This window comes from Vigna umbellata, chromosome 11 (genome assembly GCF_029865625.1).
Source record: "Vigna umbellata cultivar VRB3 chromosome 11, Vumbellata_1.0, whole genome shotgun sequence".
In the NCBI taxonomy this organism is placed as follows: domain Eukaryota; kingdom Viridiplantae; phylum Streptophyta; class Magnoliopsida; order Fabales; family Fabaceae; genus Vigna; species Vigna umbellata.
Window position 1 is genome coordinate 33,583,961 of NC_142175.1, and position 18,388 is coordinate 33,602,348.

Consider the following 18,388-nt stretch of genomic DNA (forward strand, 5'->3'; position numbering starts at 1 on the left):
GGAGTCAAATTCTACTGACTGCTATTGTAATTCAGTTATTAAAATAAACCAATGCATTAAAGTTTATTTTTAATAAGTTAATGACTTGAAATAATTTTGTTCAAATTTAATTATAAATTACCATTTTTTATATTACTTTTTAAAATTTGATATAAAAAAATAAGACATCTTCTAAAAGTATGTTTACGAATGTTAACATTGATTTCATAGAGATGAAAAATCAAGTTTTTATATTAAAAAAAAAAGGAAAAAACAACGTTAAATTTATTTATTTATCTTCGTTAGATATAATGGAAGAAGTAACAAAACTGACACTGTGTAAAAATAATAACAGATGAAAAGAAATAATTAAATAAAATTGAAAAACTTCCTTTGAACATTTTCAAAATTAGAGTTATATCCAGTAAATAAAGAATGAAAGAAAATCTGAAAATTTTATTTTAAAATAATTGCTGATTAATAAAATTATTAAAAACAAATTTTATTAATCATAGATTTTAACAAATCAATATTAATATCATAATTTATTTTATTTTATACATCTGAAAACTTATTCTTTTCATGACTTGAGTTTATTTCAATGTATAGTATATTGTTCAGATGCATGATGATAGGATTACATACATACACACACGTGTGTATATATATATAATTCAATTAAAACTTCATACGCGTTATGTAAAAAATAATTTAACATAATTTAACGGTTGAATTTCATAAAAAATATTAAGGACAAGGATATATTTTTAAAATGTAAGTAACTGTATATCGTTAGAGTACAAGTTTATAAATATATAAATTATTTAATAGACTTTATTTATAATGTATTAATTAAAAATTATTACACATTAAAAAAACAGTTTTACGATTACATTTAATTGACTTGATAAAATGTTAATATTAACTATATGTGAAAATGAGGGTGACAAGGATTAGTTTTAAAAATATAAATTATAACGGGTTGTATTCTTATATAAATAAAGTAATGAGAAATTTGAAATATTAATAAACGCAAAGATATTAAATGGTTAAAAATAGAAAATGTTTTTACAGTGTGAGTTTTGAAAAAGAAAATTGAATAGGTTATATTAATAGAATAGGAGATGTATATGAAACCATAAATAAAAGATGAATAAAATATGGTCCATGGCTTAAGTCTCTCATTCTCTCTCCTTGATGATGATGATGAATATAAATAGGATTAGAGAAAGAGGAGAATGGAGAAATGTGAATTGCGTGAATTCTGAATAATTTTGAATTCTGAATCTGAAAATGTCACGACAAACGGTGTACGTGCAGCAGTGTACGGGAATCAATGGCCTCGAGAAAATCGTTCTCAGAGAAGTTCGCGGTTTCTCTGCGGAGGTTCAATCGTTTTCACCATTTTCATCGTTTTCATCATTTTCATCGTTCGCAATTTACTTTAATTCAATTCAATTCGTAGTTACGATCAATTCAATTGCATTCTCTGTAGATTTATCTGTACGGTGGTCAAGTAACGTCATGGAAGAACGATCTCGGGGAGGAATTGCTCTTTGTCAGTAGTAAGGTTCAAGTTTCATTTCCACATGCACGGATCTTAACATGATTTTTTTTTTTTTGAATTTTCGCGCAATTTCATCTTTCTTTTTTCACAACAATTGTTGCAGAATAATTTCAAGCCTCCAAAATCCATACGCGGAGGCATTCCTATATGTTTTCCTCAAGTATGTGTGTCTATGTGTATGTGTATCATTTTCGTGCATTCTGTTTCTTTGTTTTGAGTACTTCTAATCTGTGTTCTGCAGTTTTCAAATCATGGCTCTCTTCAGCAACACGGATTTGCGAGGAACAGGTTTTGGTCATTAGATCCTAATCCTCCGCCGTTTCCCACTGCTACCACCAACAGAGCTTTCATTGACTTGATTCTTAAGCACTCTGAGGATGATGCAAAACATTGGCCACATAGGTATACAGTTTTACCTTAAATAATTATGATATTTTTCAATTTAACGAGTTGGATTAAGAGAATTTTTTAATAATTGGTTATAGATATGAGTTCCGGTTGAGGATAGCTTTGGGACCTGCCGGCGATCTGTTGATGACGTCTCGCATTCGAAACACAAATACTGATGGAAAATCCTTCACCTTCACATTTGCCTATAATACATACTTCTATGTTACTGACATCAGGTCTATATCGGTCTTGTATTTTGGATGAATCTTTTTCTCATAATTCAAATTTTCACCACCAGTGAGACGTGCGTATATTTTACTTTTTGTAAAGTTTTGGAAACTTCAAATCTCAAAAAGTGTACAATGGCTCCGAGCACCGTCTTTTGGACTAACAAATTGTTTTATTACTGTTTTACTTTAAGTTAACATGTATTTGCTTTTGGCCATGACCTTGTCTAATGTAGAATTACATTGCTTTGGGATTTATGACTTGTGTCGTAAGTAAGATAATTGTCACCGTTCGTATGGGCAGTGAAGTGCGAATTGAAGGATTGGAGACACTAGATTATCTGGACAACTTGAAGAATAGAGAACGATTTACTGAACAAGGGGATGCTATTACGTTTGAGTCTGAAGTTAATATTTGTTTTCGATGGAATAGTTTTTGTTGTCTTGTTTATATTTTTTTGCTTCAACTGCATAACTATTTTATTTTGGTCTATTTGATAGGTGGACAAAGTTTACCTAAGCACTCCTACAAAAATCGCAATCATAGACCATGAAAGGAAGAGAACTTTTGTATTGCGAAAAGATGGGCTTCCAGATGCTGGTGAGTTTGCTAGTCTTGATACCCTTCCTTGTATGCATAAGGATCATGATGAAATGTGAGATAAATTGATGATAATTATGAATGAAAAAGGGTAAAAAAAAAACTAATCAAGTGTTGTGCAACCTTTTTTTATTTTATTTTTTGTAGTGGTATGGAATCCATGGGACAAGAAAGCGAAAACCATATCTGATCTAGGGGATGATGAGTACAAAAATATGCTTTGTGTTCAAGCTGCTTGCGTAGAAAATCCAATTACCCTTAAACCTGGTGAAGAGTGGAAAGGAAGACAAGAGATATCTCCAGTTCCTTCAAGTTATTGTAGTGGTCAACTTGACCCACGAAAAGTACTTTTTACTTATTAGGAGAATGAGTTCCAATGCATCTTTGTAAAGGTAATTCACTAAATCTTTATTGATTACAAAATAAGGTGTAAATTTTATTCCATCAATGAAATTTAATAATAAAATATAAGCTACTTAATGATATAAGTCACCTCTAGGCAGATGAAACCCTTCGTATGAACAATGAAATAACTAATATTTTTACAGGTAGTCATCAATGTCAAATTTGTTGATTTGTTACATGTTGCACTAGTATCAAGAATGTTATGCTTTGACGAACTAATTTTTTAAAACTAAATACCTATTTTATGAAAACAAGTTTTATGCACATCAAATGCTCTTTAGACGACCATACTCATTCTTTTAATAGATAAAAAAAATCATTGATTTATTTTAGTGAATATGTCCATTCATAATATTCACAGGAAGAAAAGAAAAATAGCCAGTTCTTATCGAATCAAATTTAGTATAGTTAAGCATATTTCTTGTACGCACCTTTATTGCGCTAATGGTGTTGGCAGTGAATTCACGTATCACAAATGACAAATTAAGGCTTTTTTTTTTAAAAAAAAAGGAGATAATAAATTATTAGTTTAAACCCTATAAGAAACAAAGAAATAAGTTATTTATTAAGAATATCTAAATCTTTAGAATAAAATATGCATGGAGATGAGAATGTACACAATGCTGAAATTATTCATCTGATATTAAAAGAATATGAAAACCTTTACCCATGGAAAAAGGAGAAGATGAGTTTGGTGTGGACAATTCTGAACATTTTCGAAAAGAAGAAAAAGCGAAAATGAAGAAAAAGGAATCACTTAAAGCAATATGGTTAGTAAGGAGAATGAGAACAGTGATGTAATGCAAGGATTGAATTTTTTTTAATCTTTTTCTATTAAATTGGGGATGCACTTAGTAATTCTGTAGATGCAGGAAGTAATAACCTTTTGAAGATTGAAAAATGCAGAAAAAGGCCCACAGGGCTATCCAAACCTCTCTGTTACAATCCTAATTCATACATTCATATCTCTCTAAAAACTATCATTATCGGTCACTTACTTTCTGATTTTTTTGAAAAAATTCTTTAAATAGACATATTGAAATGTGGGTAGGAAAAATAAAAATAATATTAAAAAATAAAACTATGGAAAAGTAATTTAAAATAGTTAACTAAAAATAATGAGTTTAAATTTTAATGATTTTAATAGAAGGAAAAAATATTTTATAAATTTTTTGAAATATAATTTGAAATTAAATTCGTTATTATTGATTTTTTGAAAAATAAAAATATTATAATGAAAAATATTTATGATCAATAGTAATAAATAATGTTATAAAATCTTTATCTTATTTTTTATTGCTCATTCATCTTTTTCTACTTATCATTAAACTAAAATTTATTCATCATTAAACGACAACATTTTAAAAATGAATTATTCTAAAATACCACGTTTATTCAACCATCTAAAATCAGTAGTTAGGTTTAAGTCATAACTCCAACATCAACACAAGATATTACAATAGACCTTCTTGGTTTGAAAGATGGGAACAAAACACATCATTCAAACAAAAACACTTAACTCAAGATTTCGATTAGGTTCATATCACTATGACGTTTTATTTTTTGTTTTATTTTCTGAAAGAGATAAAAGGTTGAAGAATAGATAAGAAAATATAATTTTTTTATCCCTTGTAAAATAGTATTAAATGAAACAGAATAGGATCTGTAAAATTAATATATTATTATTCGAACGATTCCTAGTGATTTTTCATTTCTATATAACGTTAATATATGTTAAAATAGTAACATTATTTATTTTACCTCTTATATTCTAAATTATTTATTTTCCCATTAAAAGTGCGTGTATGATGTTTTGATGGAAAGGAATATTATTGTCCGCAATATCCACCTATTCGAATACATGTTTCTCTTTCTTTATTTTTAAATTTTATTCTTATCTTTTGTAATGATGAAATACCATCTAATCATAATTTTGAAAATATCATTTTAGTGTAACATTTGAAAACATACGATTCCCTATAACGCAAAATGGAAGCGTGAAACGATCGTCCCTTGAGTAATTAAATACGGTTCCCTCTTGTGATAGGTTTGAACCATACAAAATATTAAAAATTATTTTTCAGCTGTTGTCCGCCAACTTGTTAATAATAATCTTTTTATTAGTTATTTTTTGTTTAGAATTAGTTTGTTGTTTAAAATATAAAATATTAGGGTTTTGCTGTTAATTATTTATTTTCGTTTAGAGTTACTTTTTTGTTTTAAAATAAAGGATTAGGTTATCTGTTGTTATTTATTGTTTACAAATAGGGTTTTGTTCTTTTTCTTTGTAGCTGTTGTTTTAGAAAATTTTATCTTACCCTTTGTAAGACTTAATTTATGCTACTTTTTTGTTTAACTACTTGAAATTTAAACTCTATTCTAAAAATATTGTATTTAGTAATTTGTTAAGATAAAAGTAAAAATACTAAAAATAATGTAATGTGGATTTTGAAAGTGTTCGGAGAAAATACCTTGCGATTTGGAAAACATTTAATTATAAATTTCAATTAGGGAAATTCAGAAAAATAAAATGCATTAATTTCAATTTATTACGGAAATTCAGAATAATAAAATGCATTAATTATAAATCAAAAAATACAAACACAAACCTTGAAATTATATAATAAAAAAGTAAGTTTTATCTGTCCTTTTCTTGAAATACATTTTATATTTTAGTTATTACGCCGAAAAAAGAAGAAATAATATTAGGAAATCATACGACAATGGAAATGAAATTTATATCCAGCAAATAATGCTAAAAGAATTTACAAGAGTAATTATAAACAAGAAAAAACTATTGATAAAATTTGTATCATCTAAATGATTGAAAAAAAACCTACAAATAGTATACCACTTCATATCTACTCTACCAACTTTTTTTTGTATGGATCTATTTTTTTCCTTAGCTTAAAGTTTAATCCCGCCTCCATCCACCATACTGCAATCACACCTATGATTTAAGATTTACATTCACAAATTAAAACACAATTCAAATAAGCTAATGCAAATATTTTTAAAATTTGAACTCCTCTCAGAATTTAATAATTCAACTTAATTTATTTTACTAGGCAAAAATACAAAATATATAAAATGTAACAACTTTATGATGCTAAAAACTAAAATAAAACATACCTTTATAAGCTCGTAATATAATATATATATATATATATAAGTTTAAATAAATTATGTATCATATTCAAATTAAGACATACATATTTATCAATAATAACAAGTCTATAGCAAAAATTAACTAATATTTTAAGCTGACTTTTACCAATCGTAATTTATTATTAATCTTTTTGTTTGACTGGTTTTACCAATTTGATGAGTTTTCTGAAAAATTTCACAACTGAACTGATACTTATGACAGCCATGCTTTATAATACTAACCTGGGCGTTTTCTGTTTTCAATTTTTGAAGCTCCTCCTGAGCACAGATAAGCCTACATGTTACAGATGAATGGATTAAGATACATCGATAATTCAGTACGTAATATTCCAACTATATTTTACAATACAATACCTCCATTGCAAATCAGTTATCTCACTAAGTAACTCCTTCTCCCTTTCCTGAGCAGCTTCAAGCTGCAGTAATGCATAACAAACATTACTCGTAAAACAATACAAAAGAAAAGGCAAATACAAAGTCAAGTTAAATAATTATACAAACATTATTTAGTAAACTTTAACTGTATTCATTATTAGTCTTATCACTTTCAAATTTATTGCTATTGTAATTCTAAATTTTCAGCACCTCCAAAGTCAATTGACATTAGTATTAATGTATTATCCAACATTCTTGTACGGAGGCCAAATATAATTTTTTTTTCAGATGGCACATCCTTAAATATATTCAAATCCATGATTAAAAAATAAGTCCCATACATACATACATACCAAAGATTTTTCAGTTCCTGCTATTTGAGCTAGGGTACATGAGCCATCAGCTGGGCAAGTAGACGAGAAAGAATTGAAAAGTATGCGTATTAAAAAAACAGCAAAAAAAGTTAAAGAAAATATTCAAACGGAGTGTTCTTGGTAGAACCTGTAGAGTCACCGGCAGTAATAAGCCTCATTAAACATAAAATGCTTTCCTGTTAAAAAAAGTCATTTAAGAAACAGTTACTCGTGAAGATTAGCTGAAGGAGACCAGCCATAACCCATAAGGCCATAAAGCAGAACATACCTGTTGAAGAATATTTGTCTGCAGTACAGAGTGCAATATGGGAAACACGGCGTGACCCGAAAGATTTGATGATGTGGCTTCATATGCTGGTAATAATGGCAAAGTTGGTTGTTGTACAGATGCAACATTATGCTGGCTAAAAACCTGCATAACCCGTGCCATTCCAATGAGATGTGCAGTAAATTGGGAGTTATAGCTGCCTACTATAGGTGTATGATTTCAAACCACCATCCTATTATTTTATAGACGCATTCTTCAAACCAAATAAACTAAACACATTTTGACTCTTTCATTTTCTATAAAAGAAATGGTAGCATCAGTGTCCGGCAAGGTTAGTTGCTGGCAGCAAATCTAACACCATTAATGCCCATGCAATATACGGTCAAAACATCTTCCAAACCTATGGATCACTAGAAATTACAAATGGCATACTAAATGCAGTTTTGGATCGAAACATATATATGGGGTTCTCTTGTAGCCAAGGGAAGAAAAGGGACAGTTATACAAACTTCAAAACCACAAACCTGCATGCTATGACTCTTTTGCAGTACAGGAGAAGGGCCCACCTGAAAAAAACTTCACATTGTATTTCAGTGTTCAAAAAAGGAGAATAATCAGTAGTAGAATTATTTCTTACCTTTTCTGGGTCAACATTTTCAGATGTAACCTTAAAACGTCCTCTCTGCTGTACAACTGGCACTTTCGATTTCTCATCAGGGTCTTCAGAATTAGCTGTCAAAGAATGATTAATTAGACCGAAATGCTTAGTAATCCATCATCGGGCTTCAAGAATTAGCTCTTGTGTGTATTTTAAAACAGCGATACATCCATGATGTTGACACTAGACAACAAAGCATTTGATGGGACGAATGAATATAAGCAGTTACCTGGTGATTTTGAGACTTTTGATGGAAGTTCAGTAAGTACGTCCTCTCCTGTCTGTGGAACTGAAGTTGCATTGCAACTTGAACCGTTCTGGAGCAGATTTTGCGGTTTATCACTGCCATTTATATTGCTAAGTATTAATGATGATGACAGATAAACTATAATACTCAAAGGATTAAAAGGAAATAAGGAATCATTAGAGACAATAGTATATACTCAAAAGGATAATTATATTTGGTACAAACAAACAAATATATTGATAGTTACATTTAAAAGTCAGAATAATAAAAAAACATACATTATATGCAGTTATCAAATAGTATTAAAAGAATGTTATGTGTGATACTAATGTAAACCGATCTCTCCTATATTGGTTCCTCCTCAACCAAAATGAGAGAGATTGGGGATATTAAGGTAAGTTCAAATGACTATACAATTTTTCACCACATATATTAAAATTCGGTACTTATTATATAAATCAAGCATGTAAATATAAATTTTTATATCAAACCAATTATTTAGTGATTCATTAAAATATGCATTAAAATCAATTCAAATATAAAATATTTGATTGTATTCTTATCGTTTTTTACCTTTTTACCAAATTTTACACAACAATGAAAGTAAAATGCTATAATATACAATAGTTAATTCACAAAATTGAATTTTATGGAAAAATACTAAAAATATAGTTAAGTATTATACTTAATCCTCTACTAATGATAAGATTACAAGTCCTTGCTCTTAGTTAAGTTATTTGGAACACCTTTTAACTTCTACATTGCAATTCCTATTATTGATTAATGGAAAAGTCAACCAAATGTTATTGCCTAATGTCTACTCTTTGGAGGAGGAAAGTGGTACGGTTTATAAACAAAAAGGTGCAAACCTATTTTATCCTCTTTTGAAAACAAGCAACTTGAAAAGCTTAGGACACTCTTTCAAATTTCAGAGTTCTAAGATTCTTGAATGCAAATACAATCCCATTAATGCCATTGTCTAATGTCTACTTTATAGAGGAGAAAAACGGTATGGTATATACACAAAAGGTGTAAACCTACTTTGTCCTCTTTAAAAAAGAAGCAACTTATAAGAACATTATGACATTTTTTCAAAATTCATAAAAGACTGACTGAAGACGAATTAGGATTTGTACTCTAGCTGTGAATGTGAAATTTAACTTGCGGGATACAGAGTATCAGTCATGAGTCGATAACTGACTCCCTTTTTGTAATAATAAACAGTAGCTTATTAACATCAGATTTCAAAAACATTTGATCAAGTTCTTTAGGAAAGATGTTGGGGAAAAAAAACACCGTAACTACCACCTTCGGTGATGAAAAATAGAAAAAACTGTACTTATACATTCTACATTCTTGTAGAGGGAAAAAAACCAGGGGGGAAATGTACTTATACATTACTGTTTGGTTTATATTCACTCCGTCGATAAGGCACCTAAAACTTGAACAGTATACAGCAACGAGTGAGTATATTGTTTGATGAATGTTGATTTACGCATGTCTGTCACAAATATTCAATATGGATCAATAAAGTAGTTCTATACATGACACGGAGTAAAATGGTCCGTGTAAATGTGTAAAAGAGATGCAGTGGGCTATCCTCTTGAGATAAGAATGTTTAATGACCTGAGATCCCAGATGATGGAATACAGAAGAAAGCCCGTATATTGGGATTTAGGATCACCAAACCTACCAAGGCCCATCGGACAGATTGAGGTGTTGAAAAGGGACATCCACATCAGTCAGGGCAGGATTCACAACACAGCACAAATGGCAAGCTCAGCCAGGAAAAATTAATTAATAGGACAAACAAAGCGAGAGGAGTACACAACACACTCTTTACAATTGATTAAAATTTACTGAACTACAAATGCACGAGAAAAACTCATTAAATAAGAAATGGAACCGACAAAATTTCAGAATTTCAATAAATTTTGGTTAGTAATAAAGATTATGTTGGTAGGTAGCATTTAGCAACTAAACAAATGCAAGTGCAATTTTAAAAAGTAAACTCAATGCACTAAACCAGAAAAAGATTTCACAAAATTAAACTGACTTAATGAATAATTGTAATATTCACCTTTCTGGTCGAATTGGTGGAAAGACAACTTCTGGTAAGATGCTCGATGAACATCCTCTTCTATGATGAAGATGGGTGGACATCCCGTCCACCAATCTTCCACCGTTTTCGATGTCAGATTTCTCACCCAAATTATTGTCCACGTGATTATCGATACAGGATGAATTAATTTGTGGTTCATGGCTCGAACTGGTGATGCAAGAGTCATCGTTGGATTTTTCAAGCCTAGTTCTGGAAATGGCAACACATGATAATAATTGGATTAACTTAATTGATCCTTTTTCCGAACTGTACATACAGATATAATTTATTTCAGAATATAAGATCCCAAGCCAAACAGAAGCGTTGGCCTGTGATGTTGTAAACTCATAATCTCATAAGTTCTCACAATTTGAAAATCACAAAAAGGTGTAATCTACTAGATCTGACATCAGATGCATAATATATTAGAACCATACTTGGCATCAATTGCAGAAACAGAAGCTGATTGATTTCGCATCTCATCATTTTCTTCCTGTGAACCAAAGGCATTACCATTTAAGAAATTGCTAACAAGAAACAGAAGAAAAACAATATAAATACACACACAAATACATATACGTATACTGCATGTAATCCAAACGAGTATAAAATTAATTTATAAATACCATATCAACAGATCGAGAAGGGTTGTGAAATGCACTCGGTAATGGTTTCTCTTGTGAATCAAGTGTAGCTAAAGAACTTGAACTTGCTGCATGATTCATATCGGTAATAGCATCGTCGAAATCATGGATCTACAAGGGGGAAAAAAACTTTAATTAGGAACTCTATAACTGCTGGGGCCTCGTGCTGGTTGTAAGTGCAAAAAGATTGGACCATATGTGTGTACCAAGGAAGCCTGAGCCTTCATATCTTCGAGATTGAAGTTCCAGCCACTAATTCCTCGTTTGTATTCATTCTACACAGGATTAACACAGTTATGTCATTGGCTTGCTATCAAAGAATATAATTAGACAATAGAATAAGATATTTTGAAAGCAAATGGCATAACTCTGGCACTCAACTGACAGCAGTTACTCTAAGCAATTAGACACAATAGTTGTTACCTGTGATAATTCCTCCATCTTACCATCAGGCATTTTCTTTTGTGCGAGCATATCTTCTTCTTTTCTCTATGAAAGAAAAACAGCTTATAAAAATACTATACATGATTACATGGGCTAGGGAAGGAGGAGAGTTATGGTGATGATAAGGAACCTTTAGGGCCTCCATTCGATCACCTAACGCAGGCAGCCCCTCCAAGAGCCTTCGAATATGATCATTGGAGCGAGCCTGCTTAAAGAAGGAATGCTTTAACAACTTGCTTGCAGAGGGTCGTTTTGAAGGATCTTTTACCAAGCAGCTAGCAATCATCTGCTTAAACGACTGGAGAGAAAGAAGAAAGAAGAAAAGAGTGAACGTTGAAACTTAATTAAAATCATTGAGAGATGAGATAATTAGGTAAAATAACCTTAGAGAACTTCTTATCCCTTTCGTAGTCAAGGCTAGGGGGTGCGTTTTGCAAAGTCATGAGCAGTACCTGTAATGAAACCAGGTGGTAAATAAAAAGCATGATGTGTTTCTGGTCTTTACTAATTATATTACTAGCTAGTTAACAGTATACCCACCTTCATTGGTGGATACTTTGAGAAAGGAGCATGACCATGAGCAAGCTCCAAGGCGGTAATACCAAATGACCAGATGTCAGCTCTGGAAAAGAATAATATTAACTTGATATGGAATGCACAGGATAGGAAGTAGATTGAATTATTATTATTATTTTAATATTATTATCAGTAATAGTATTAAATAATTAACTATGAGAGAGATGAGAACAAACTTGAAGTTGTAGCCGTGGAGTTGCTCCATGACCTCGGGTGCCATCCTGTAACGAAGCCACAAAAGGTTGATGAGACGAAGAACGAATGTAATGCAGAAGAGTTATTGCAATGCGGCAATAGTAACGTATGAATATACCAGCAAGGAGTTCCAACAAATGTATTCCTGGTGCGTTGGCGGTCACCAGAATCAAAAAGGCAAGCGGAAACACCAAAGTCGCCAAGCTTGACGGCGCCGCGTGAATCGATGAGAATGTTGCCAGCCTTGACGTCGCGGTGGATGTGGCCGTGATGGTGAAGGTACTCCAAACCCTTCAGCACCTCTTTGAGAACGGTCGCAATCACAACCTCCTCAAACCCGTCGGGGTGAGCGGCTTTGAGTATGTGGAGGCACGAGCCGCCCGACATATACGGCATGACCACCCACAGATTGTGCTCGCTCACGAAGGAGCAGTGTGATTTGAGCACGTTAGGGTGGTCCACCAGGATCATTGTCTGCGCCTCACGAGACACGTTGTTCTGCGTGCATTGCATTGGTTTTTATTTAATTTTATTTGTAATCTGTAACGAATTAATCGAACTGAAAGATAAATTGCTGAAAGCGATGAATAAATGATAGAATTACCAGATCGCAATTGTCACGTTCGAAGTCGAGGATTTTGATCGCGACGACCTCGTTGAAGGGAACGCAGAGCGCACGGTGAACAGAAGCGCTGACGCCCTGACCAATCTCTTCGTAGAGAAGGTAATGTTCAGCTCCGATCGGATACTTCTTCTTCTCTGTCTCCTTCTCTTTGCCCTTCTCCTTCATGCTGATCGATCTTTGTGGCGACGAAATTCCAGAGAAATCGTTAGATTCAGATGAGAAAGGCAGAGAGAAAAATCACGTGAAGATGGAAGAGAACGAATGAATGAATGAATTGTGGTAAGGGTAAGCGTAATTGGGTCTGTCTCCTTCCGCAGCTTTCTCGTGAAATTGAAACTAATGGGCTTTCTTTTCTCTCTCTCTTTTTATATATATATTTTTTTTCAGTTTTCTCGCGGCCTTATCGGAAAGCCAGTATTCGCCTTTCCAATCCAAACCAACTCATATCTCCCGCCATTTTTCTTCTGCAACCAACTCTCCCTCCCTCTTTTTATTTTCTTTTATTTTATGTTCTTAAACAATAGACATTGTTTATATTTAATTAAACAATAAGCATTATTTACATCTAATTAAACAATAAACATTATTTACAACTAATTATTTTATTCGCTTATTTATTTTTAACAGTAACAAAAAACTTAGCAGGTATAATAAAGCTACGTTAACGAAAATACGTTCCATCCGTAAATTACTGAGTATGTATCTGATTAATATACAGTAGGGTCCCAATATTTTAACAACTTTTACATTAAATTATGTGTTACTATTTTATTTAATTCATTAATCTGAATATTTGAAACAGACGAATCACACGAGTTGTTATCAAAAGTTGTTAAAAAAAAACATTTTCTATCATCATAGTTGCATTCTGATTTATGATTTTTTGTTATAAATTACTTTATATTATTCTAAAAAATACCTCGTTTTATTTCCTTCTCTCCACACAGTTATAATAAATCTCGGTTTTCAACGTAAAAAAAATTGTTATTCGAGACAAGATAAAACTAACTTTTTATAGACTTTGAAAGATAATAGAAAAACTACATGCATATATGTATATTTACATAAATATGAATCGGATTGCAAAACTGAATTTAAATTTAATTAATTAACTATCACACAAAAAAAATAATATTTTTAATTGGAATGATGTTCGCCAATAAATGTTTTGAAAATAGAAATAAAATAAATCAACTTTCATTAGCATTTTCCTTCAACTCGTGATTCTTAAAAATGTGATAACAAAGATATATAGGTACTTCGTTTTGGTTGTTTAGTACTTGATGTGATACTCTAATATGGATTGAATGCTTAAAGGTCGATATAATTAAAGTTTATAGGTTTAGGAATTGGGTCTAAAGAAGTTTTGATTTAATTACCATAATTTAAGAGATATTTTAGTAAAAGATAAAGGATTTATATTTTTGTTAATATTTTTGTATTTTGTTATGATTTTTTGTAATTGAAATATTCTTTAGTATTTCATACCATGGGCAATTTATAATTGTTTTTTCTATAAATAAAATGTTAACTCTCCTAAGGAACGAAATAAAGTTAAGTTAAAAGTTAAGTTTGTCTCCTACTCATTCATTGTTTTTTAAAGCAAAACAAAAACAAACAAAGAGAAAATAAATAGAACAATGAAGGTTTCAAAATTGAAAATAGAAAAAGTGGAAGACTTTAAAACACATAGAAGGAAAAGGAGAAGAAAAATGGATTTATGCAAATATGAGCGAGAAATAGATCGCTTTTTGTCTTTTACCTTATTGGTTGTCATGGTTTTCGTTGCAAAAAGTCTTTTCCCTCCTTGCCATTATTCTTTTATACCTCTACATTGCAAAGTTAAACCGGAAGAAATAAGCAAAAGAACGGAATGAAAAATGCATGTGAAATCATGTCAAAAGATGAGAAAAAACTTCGATACTTCACTGATAAGAATATTCAAAGCACATAGATACTTCTGGGTGAAAGAGGAAAGAGAGTTATTGTAATTCTCAGTTCTCAAACCTCTAAATGACATTTTATAAGCGCATCATTATGTACTTGCTTGATTGTTGTCACATTATACTCATTATTTTCTTTCAGAGTAATACCAATATCATCAAGCAATGATTGTTCAATGTGTTTTAAACCTTACAGTAAAATAATGACCAACTAAAGTCTATAACAAATCATGGTTGTTATATCCACACATTGTCTTCAATACCCACCCATATACAATAGAATTTTGTTTGTCTCTTAATTTAAAAGAACAATCACATTTTCTTGTGTTGGATATACTGGGTTGAACATCATATCTGTATTTCTCGTACTTTGTATCATTTTTACATCTTAACAATACGTGGGTATTATCTCATATACCATTAGTTTTATCAAATCTTATAATGATAACAACAAAGCTAAAATCAAAAGCAATATTCAAACCCACTAAATTAACTCATAATGTGAGGAAAAAATATGATTAGTTATTAATGTAATCTTTCTCGCACATTTCATTTTTAAAAAAATAGAAATCAAACATGGAACTTTTGCGATTCTATAAAACTTAAAGGTAATATTCCATCTTAGACTCTATTCACTTGCAACATGACATAACCAAAAACACCTCAATTGTTCAATAATAATAATAACAAAAGATCAGCAAATTCATAAAGAAAAACAAGCAAAATATTTTAGGTTTTATCAATAATTTTGCTGTTTTGTTAGTTATGTTTTGTGATACCTATTCAATATAGGATTTCTCTATTTTAGAAGAAGTTTTTGTATCAAATTTTGCATATTAATAATGATTATCAACTTACCTTAACTTTTTGTCTGATCATTATTCTCTTCTCAGCAATTTTCCGAGAAATCCTCCATGACTGAGGTCAAAAGCTTTGAGGAATACCATATAGTATCAGAGTAGGTTTATAACTCATTACATAAATGTAAACATAATTGTAACACAAAATAATGTGACTCAAATACCTAGTTTTAAATGGGTCAGTTTGGTTCGTTTTGACCCATCCCATTACTGACCCACCAAATTTAGGTCGGTTTGAGCGTATGGAGAAAACATATTGAAAAATTAAACTTTTCCTACAATTGGGCAGGTTGGCCTGCTCTCTTTTTTTTCTGTAGTTTCTTTTGGCCCACTTTTCAATCTTTTAATTTTGTATCAACCCTACCCGGTGTTTTTTAATGTAAAACAAAAACAAACAAAAAGAGGAAATAAATATAGTAATGAAGGTGTCAAAATTGAAAATAGAAAAAATTGGAAGACTTTAAACAACATGGAAAAAAAAGGAAAGGGAGAAAAAAATTGGATTCTTACACGAGATGAGCGATAAGTAGGTGGCCCTCCCCTCCTTGTTGGCTATCTTGGTTTTCGTTGCAAAAAGCCCATCCCCTCCTCACCATTATTCTTTTATATCTCTACATCACAAAGTTAAAATGGAAGAAATAAACAAGATAATGAAAACAAAGAATGCATGTTGAGTCATGCCAAAAGACAAGAAAGAACTTGGATACTTCATTTATTGAAATATATGCAGCTCATAGGCACTTGTGGTGAGAGATAGAAAATAATTGTTGCAATTTGGTTCTCAAACCTCTTAATGACAATTTATAACTTACCTTACATTGTATGCTTGTTTGATTGTTGTCATATTACAATCATTATTTTCTTTCTGAATAATAATGATCTTTGCAGGCATCACTTGACTCTTGGTCATATCAACAAACAATGACTGTCCATAAAATGATGACCAACTAAAGTCTATAACAAATCATGGTTATGATATTTATACACTACCTTCAATGCTCGTTTTCAATAGAAATTTGTTTGTCTCTCAATTTAAAAGGACATTTTTTGTATCGTATACACTAGATTGAACATTATATTTGTATTTCTGGTACTTTTCATCCTTTTCACATCCTAACAATGCATACATATTTCTTCCATATTAATCATTAGTTTTATCAGATCTTATAACGATGAGAATAAAACCAATATCAAAAGCAATATTCAAACCCACTAAATTAACTCATCATGTAAGGAAAAAGTATGATCACTTGTAATGTTATATATGTAATCTTCCTTGTACATTTCATTTTTAAAATAATAAAAAAAACTAACATGAAACTATTTGTGATTCTATAAAACTCAAAGGATAATATTTTATTTTAGACCATAATCACCTACCATATAACATAACTATAAAATGTCTCACTTGTGCAATAATAATAACAGGAGATAAACAAAGATAAAGAAAATTTTAAATAAGAATGAACAAAAATGAAGAAAGATATACACATTGAAGATTAGAGTTGTATATAAAAGTGAAAGTGACTTACGAATACGAAAATCAATCAATATAACACCTTTTTTAGTAAATACACTTGATAAAGTAATTATTGTTTACCTAATTAATTTAACATTTTATATATATCCAGGGTTTATTTGACAGTTTAACGATGCAGAAAGAAAAATTAATTGTGCAAAAAGAAGGCCCCTTTAGAAAAACTAGGCTCGAAAGATCGTCTCTCCACCATATGTTTATTTATTATATTTTATGGAATATTATGAGATTTTCAAATAAAACAAATTATTATGCAAATTGAATTAGAAAAAAGAAATAAAAGCACAAGGATGTGTCTTGGTATTTTAAAGAATGGACAAAAGAGTTAATAATCATAATTGTCCTACGTAATTAATTATAAGAAACCACATGGGAACACTTCATTTGGAGGCAACCATTTTACAATCTAGTCATTAAGTTTGCAAATAACTGGTTTAATATGTTATTGATTTGAAATTAGTTACAATAACTATGAAGATTACGCATAAAATAAAGTTAATAAATTTGGATTAAATAACGGTAGAAAAGATGATTATCCTTTTACAAGAATTACAAAACATGACTAATTACACCAAACATTACATAGAGTTTTCCCAATCTTTTAATGAAAATAACAATTAAATTTGTAGGCTTTACATATAGAAATCAATTTAGCCTCATCAATTTTACATAAAGAGTTTGTTTGCCTCTATTATATCAAAGTAGTAAATGCAAAACTAATTAAATTTATATTTAACAAGATGTCTTACGTATAATAAAAGGATAATGATACTTTGACAACATTTTAACATCTATGTGTCATTATGTGATTGGTCTAAAATTATTTCATAATCAATAATAATAATTACAAACGCTAATACAAACCAATTGACACATATATGATATTAAAATGTTATAAAAAAATGTTTTCTATCATTATCCATAATTAAAATGGTAGTTGAATTCCGCACCTTGCTTTAAATTCATTTGCAATATCTTTTCTCTCACCACATTCTTTGACAATCTAGGTTCGTGTGTCTAATATTTTTTTATTAAATATTATGAGGTTTTCAAATAAATTAAGTTTTTGTGTAAATTAAATGAAAAAATATAAACAGAAGGAGGTGTCATGGTATTTTAAAGATTAGACAAAGAGAGTTTGTAATCATAAATAAATGATTAGACAAATCAGAGAATAAACTATAAATTTATACACATAAAATAA

At 30.4% G+C, this 18,388-nt stretch overlaps 2 protein-coding genes across 3 annotated transcripts; one reads left to right on the forward strand and one right to left on the reverse strand.

Moving 5' to 3' along the window:
- Positions 1-1,147: 1,147 nt before the first annotated feature.
- On the forward strand, positions 1,148-3,222 carry LOC124835914 (putative glucose-6-phosphate 1-epimerase). Its single transcript, XM_047310945.2, has 8 exons — positions 1,148-1,365; positions 1,475-1,549; positions 1,650-1,706; positions 1,788-1,948; positions 2,032-2,172; positions 2,468-2,570; positions 2,665-2,764; positions 2,912-3,222. Exons 1-8 carry the CDS (start codon positions 1,273-1,275, stop codon positions 3,124-3,126), a joined length of 945 nt encoding a protein of 314 aa, XP_047166901.2. The 5' UTR covers positions 1,148-1,272; the 3' UTR covers positions 3,127-3,222.
- Positions 3,223-5,885: 2,663 nt separating this feature from the next.
- LOC124835913 (Protein kinase superfamily protein) lies at positions 5,886-13,388 on the reverse strand. Of its 2 annotated transcripts, none has more exons than XM_088101413.1 (20): positions 12,824-13,388; positions 12,338-12,717; positions 12,201-12,245; positions 11,989-12,070; positions 11,832-11,900; positions 11,579-11,746; positions 11,428-11,493; positions 11,211-11,279; positions 10,987-11,115; positions 10,798-10,853; positions 10,340-10,570; positions 8,242-8,354; positions 7,992-8,086; positions 7,879-7,920; positions 7,355-7,498; positions 7,214-7,262; positions 7,066-7,082; positions 6,692-6,753; positions 6,560-6,611; positions 5,886-6,119 (listed from the first exon to the last, which is right to left on the reverse strand). In XM_088101413.1, the coding sequence occupies exons 1-20, from the start codon at positions 13,007-13,009 to the stop codon at positions 6,114-6,116; spliced, it is 2,061 nt and encodes a 686-aa protein (XP_087957539.1). In that variant the 5' UTR covers positions 13,010-13,388; the 3' UTR covers positions 5,886-6,113. The 2 variants fall into 2 exon arrangements, with proteins under 2 accessions (XP_087957539.1, XP_047166900.1); XM_047310944.2 differs by having other exon boundaries at positions 7,066-7,115; positions 12,824-13,385.
- Positions 13,389-18,388: the final 5,000 nt, after the last annotated feature.

Excerpts from the sequence above, each read along its gene's own strand:
- LOC124835913 (XM_047310944.2), bottom strand. The coding sequence starts at position 13,009 with ATGAAGGAGAAGGGCAAAGAGAAGGAGACAGAGAAGAAGAAGTATCCG. Across the intron at positions 6,754-7,065 it reads CAGGAACTGAAAAATCTTTG|CTTGAAGCTGCTCAGGAAAG; the intron begins GTATGTATGTAT and ends GCATTACTGCAG. Across the intron at positions 6,612-6,691 it reads ATAACTGATTTGCAATGGAG|GCTTATCTGTGCTCAGGAGG; the intron begins GTATTGTATTGT and ends TGTAACATGTAG.
- LOC124835914 (XM_047310945.2), top strand. The coding sequence starts at position 1,273 with ATGTCACGACAAACGGTGTACGTGCAGCAGTGTACGGGAATCAATGGC. Across the intron at positions 1,707-1,787 it reads TTCCTATATGTTTTCCTCAA|TTTTCAAATCATGGCTCTCT; the intron begins GTATGTGTGTCT and ends TGTGTTCTGCAG. Across the intron at positions 2,571-2,664 it reads CTATTACGTTTGAGTCTGAA|GTGGACAAAGTTTACCTAAG; the intron begins GTTAATATTTGT and ends TCTATTTGATAG.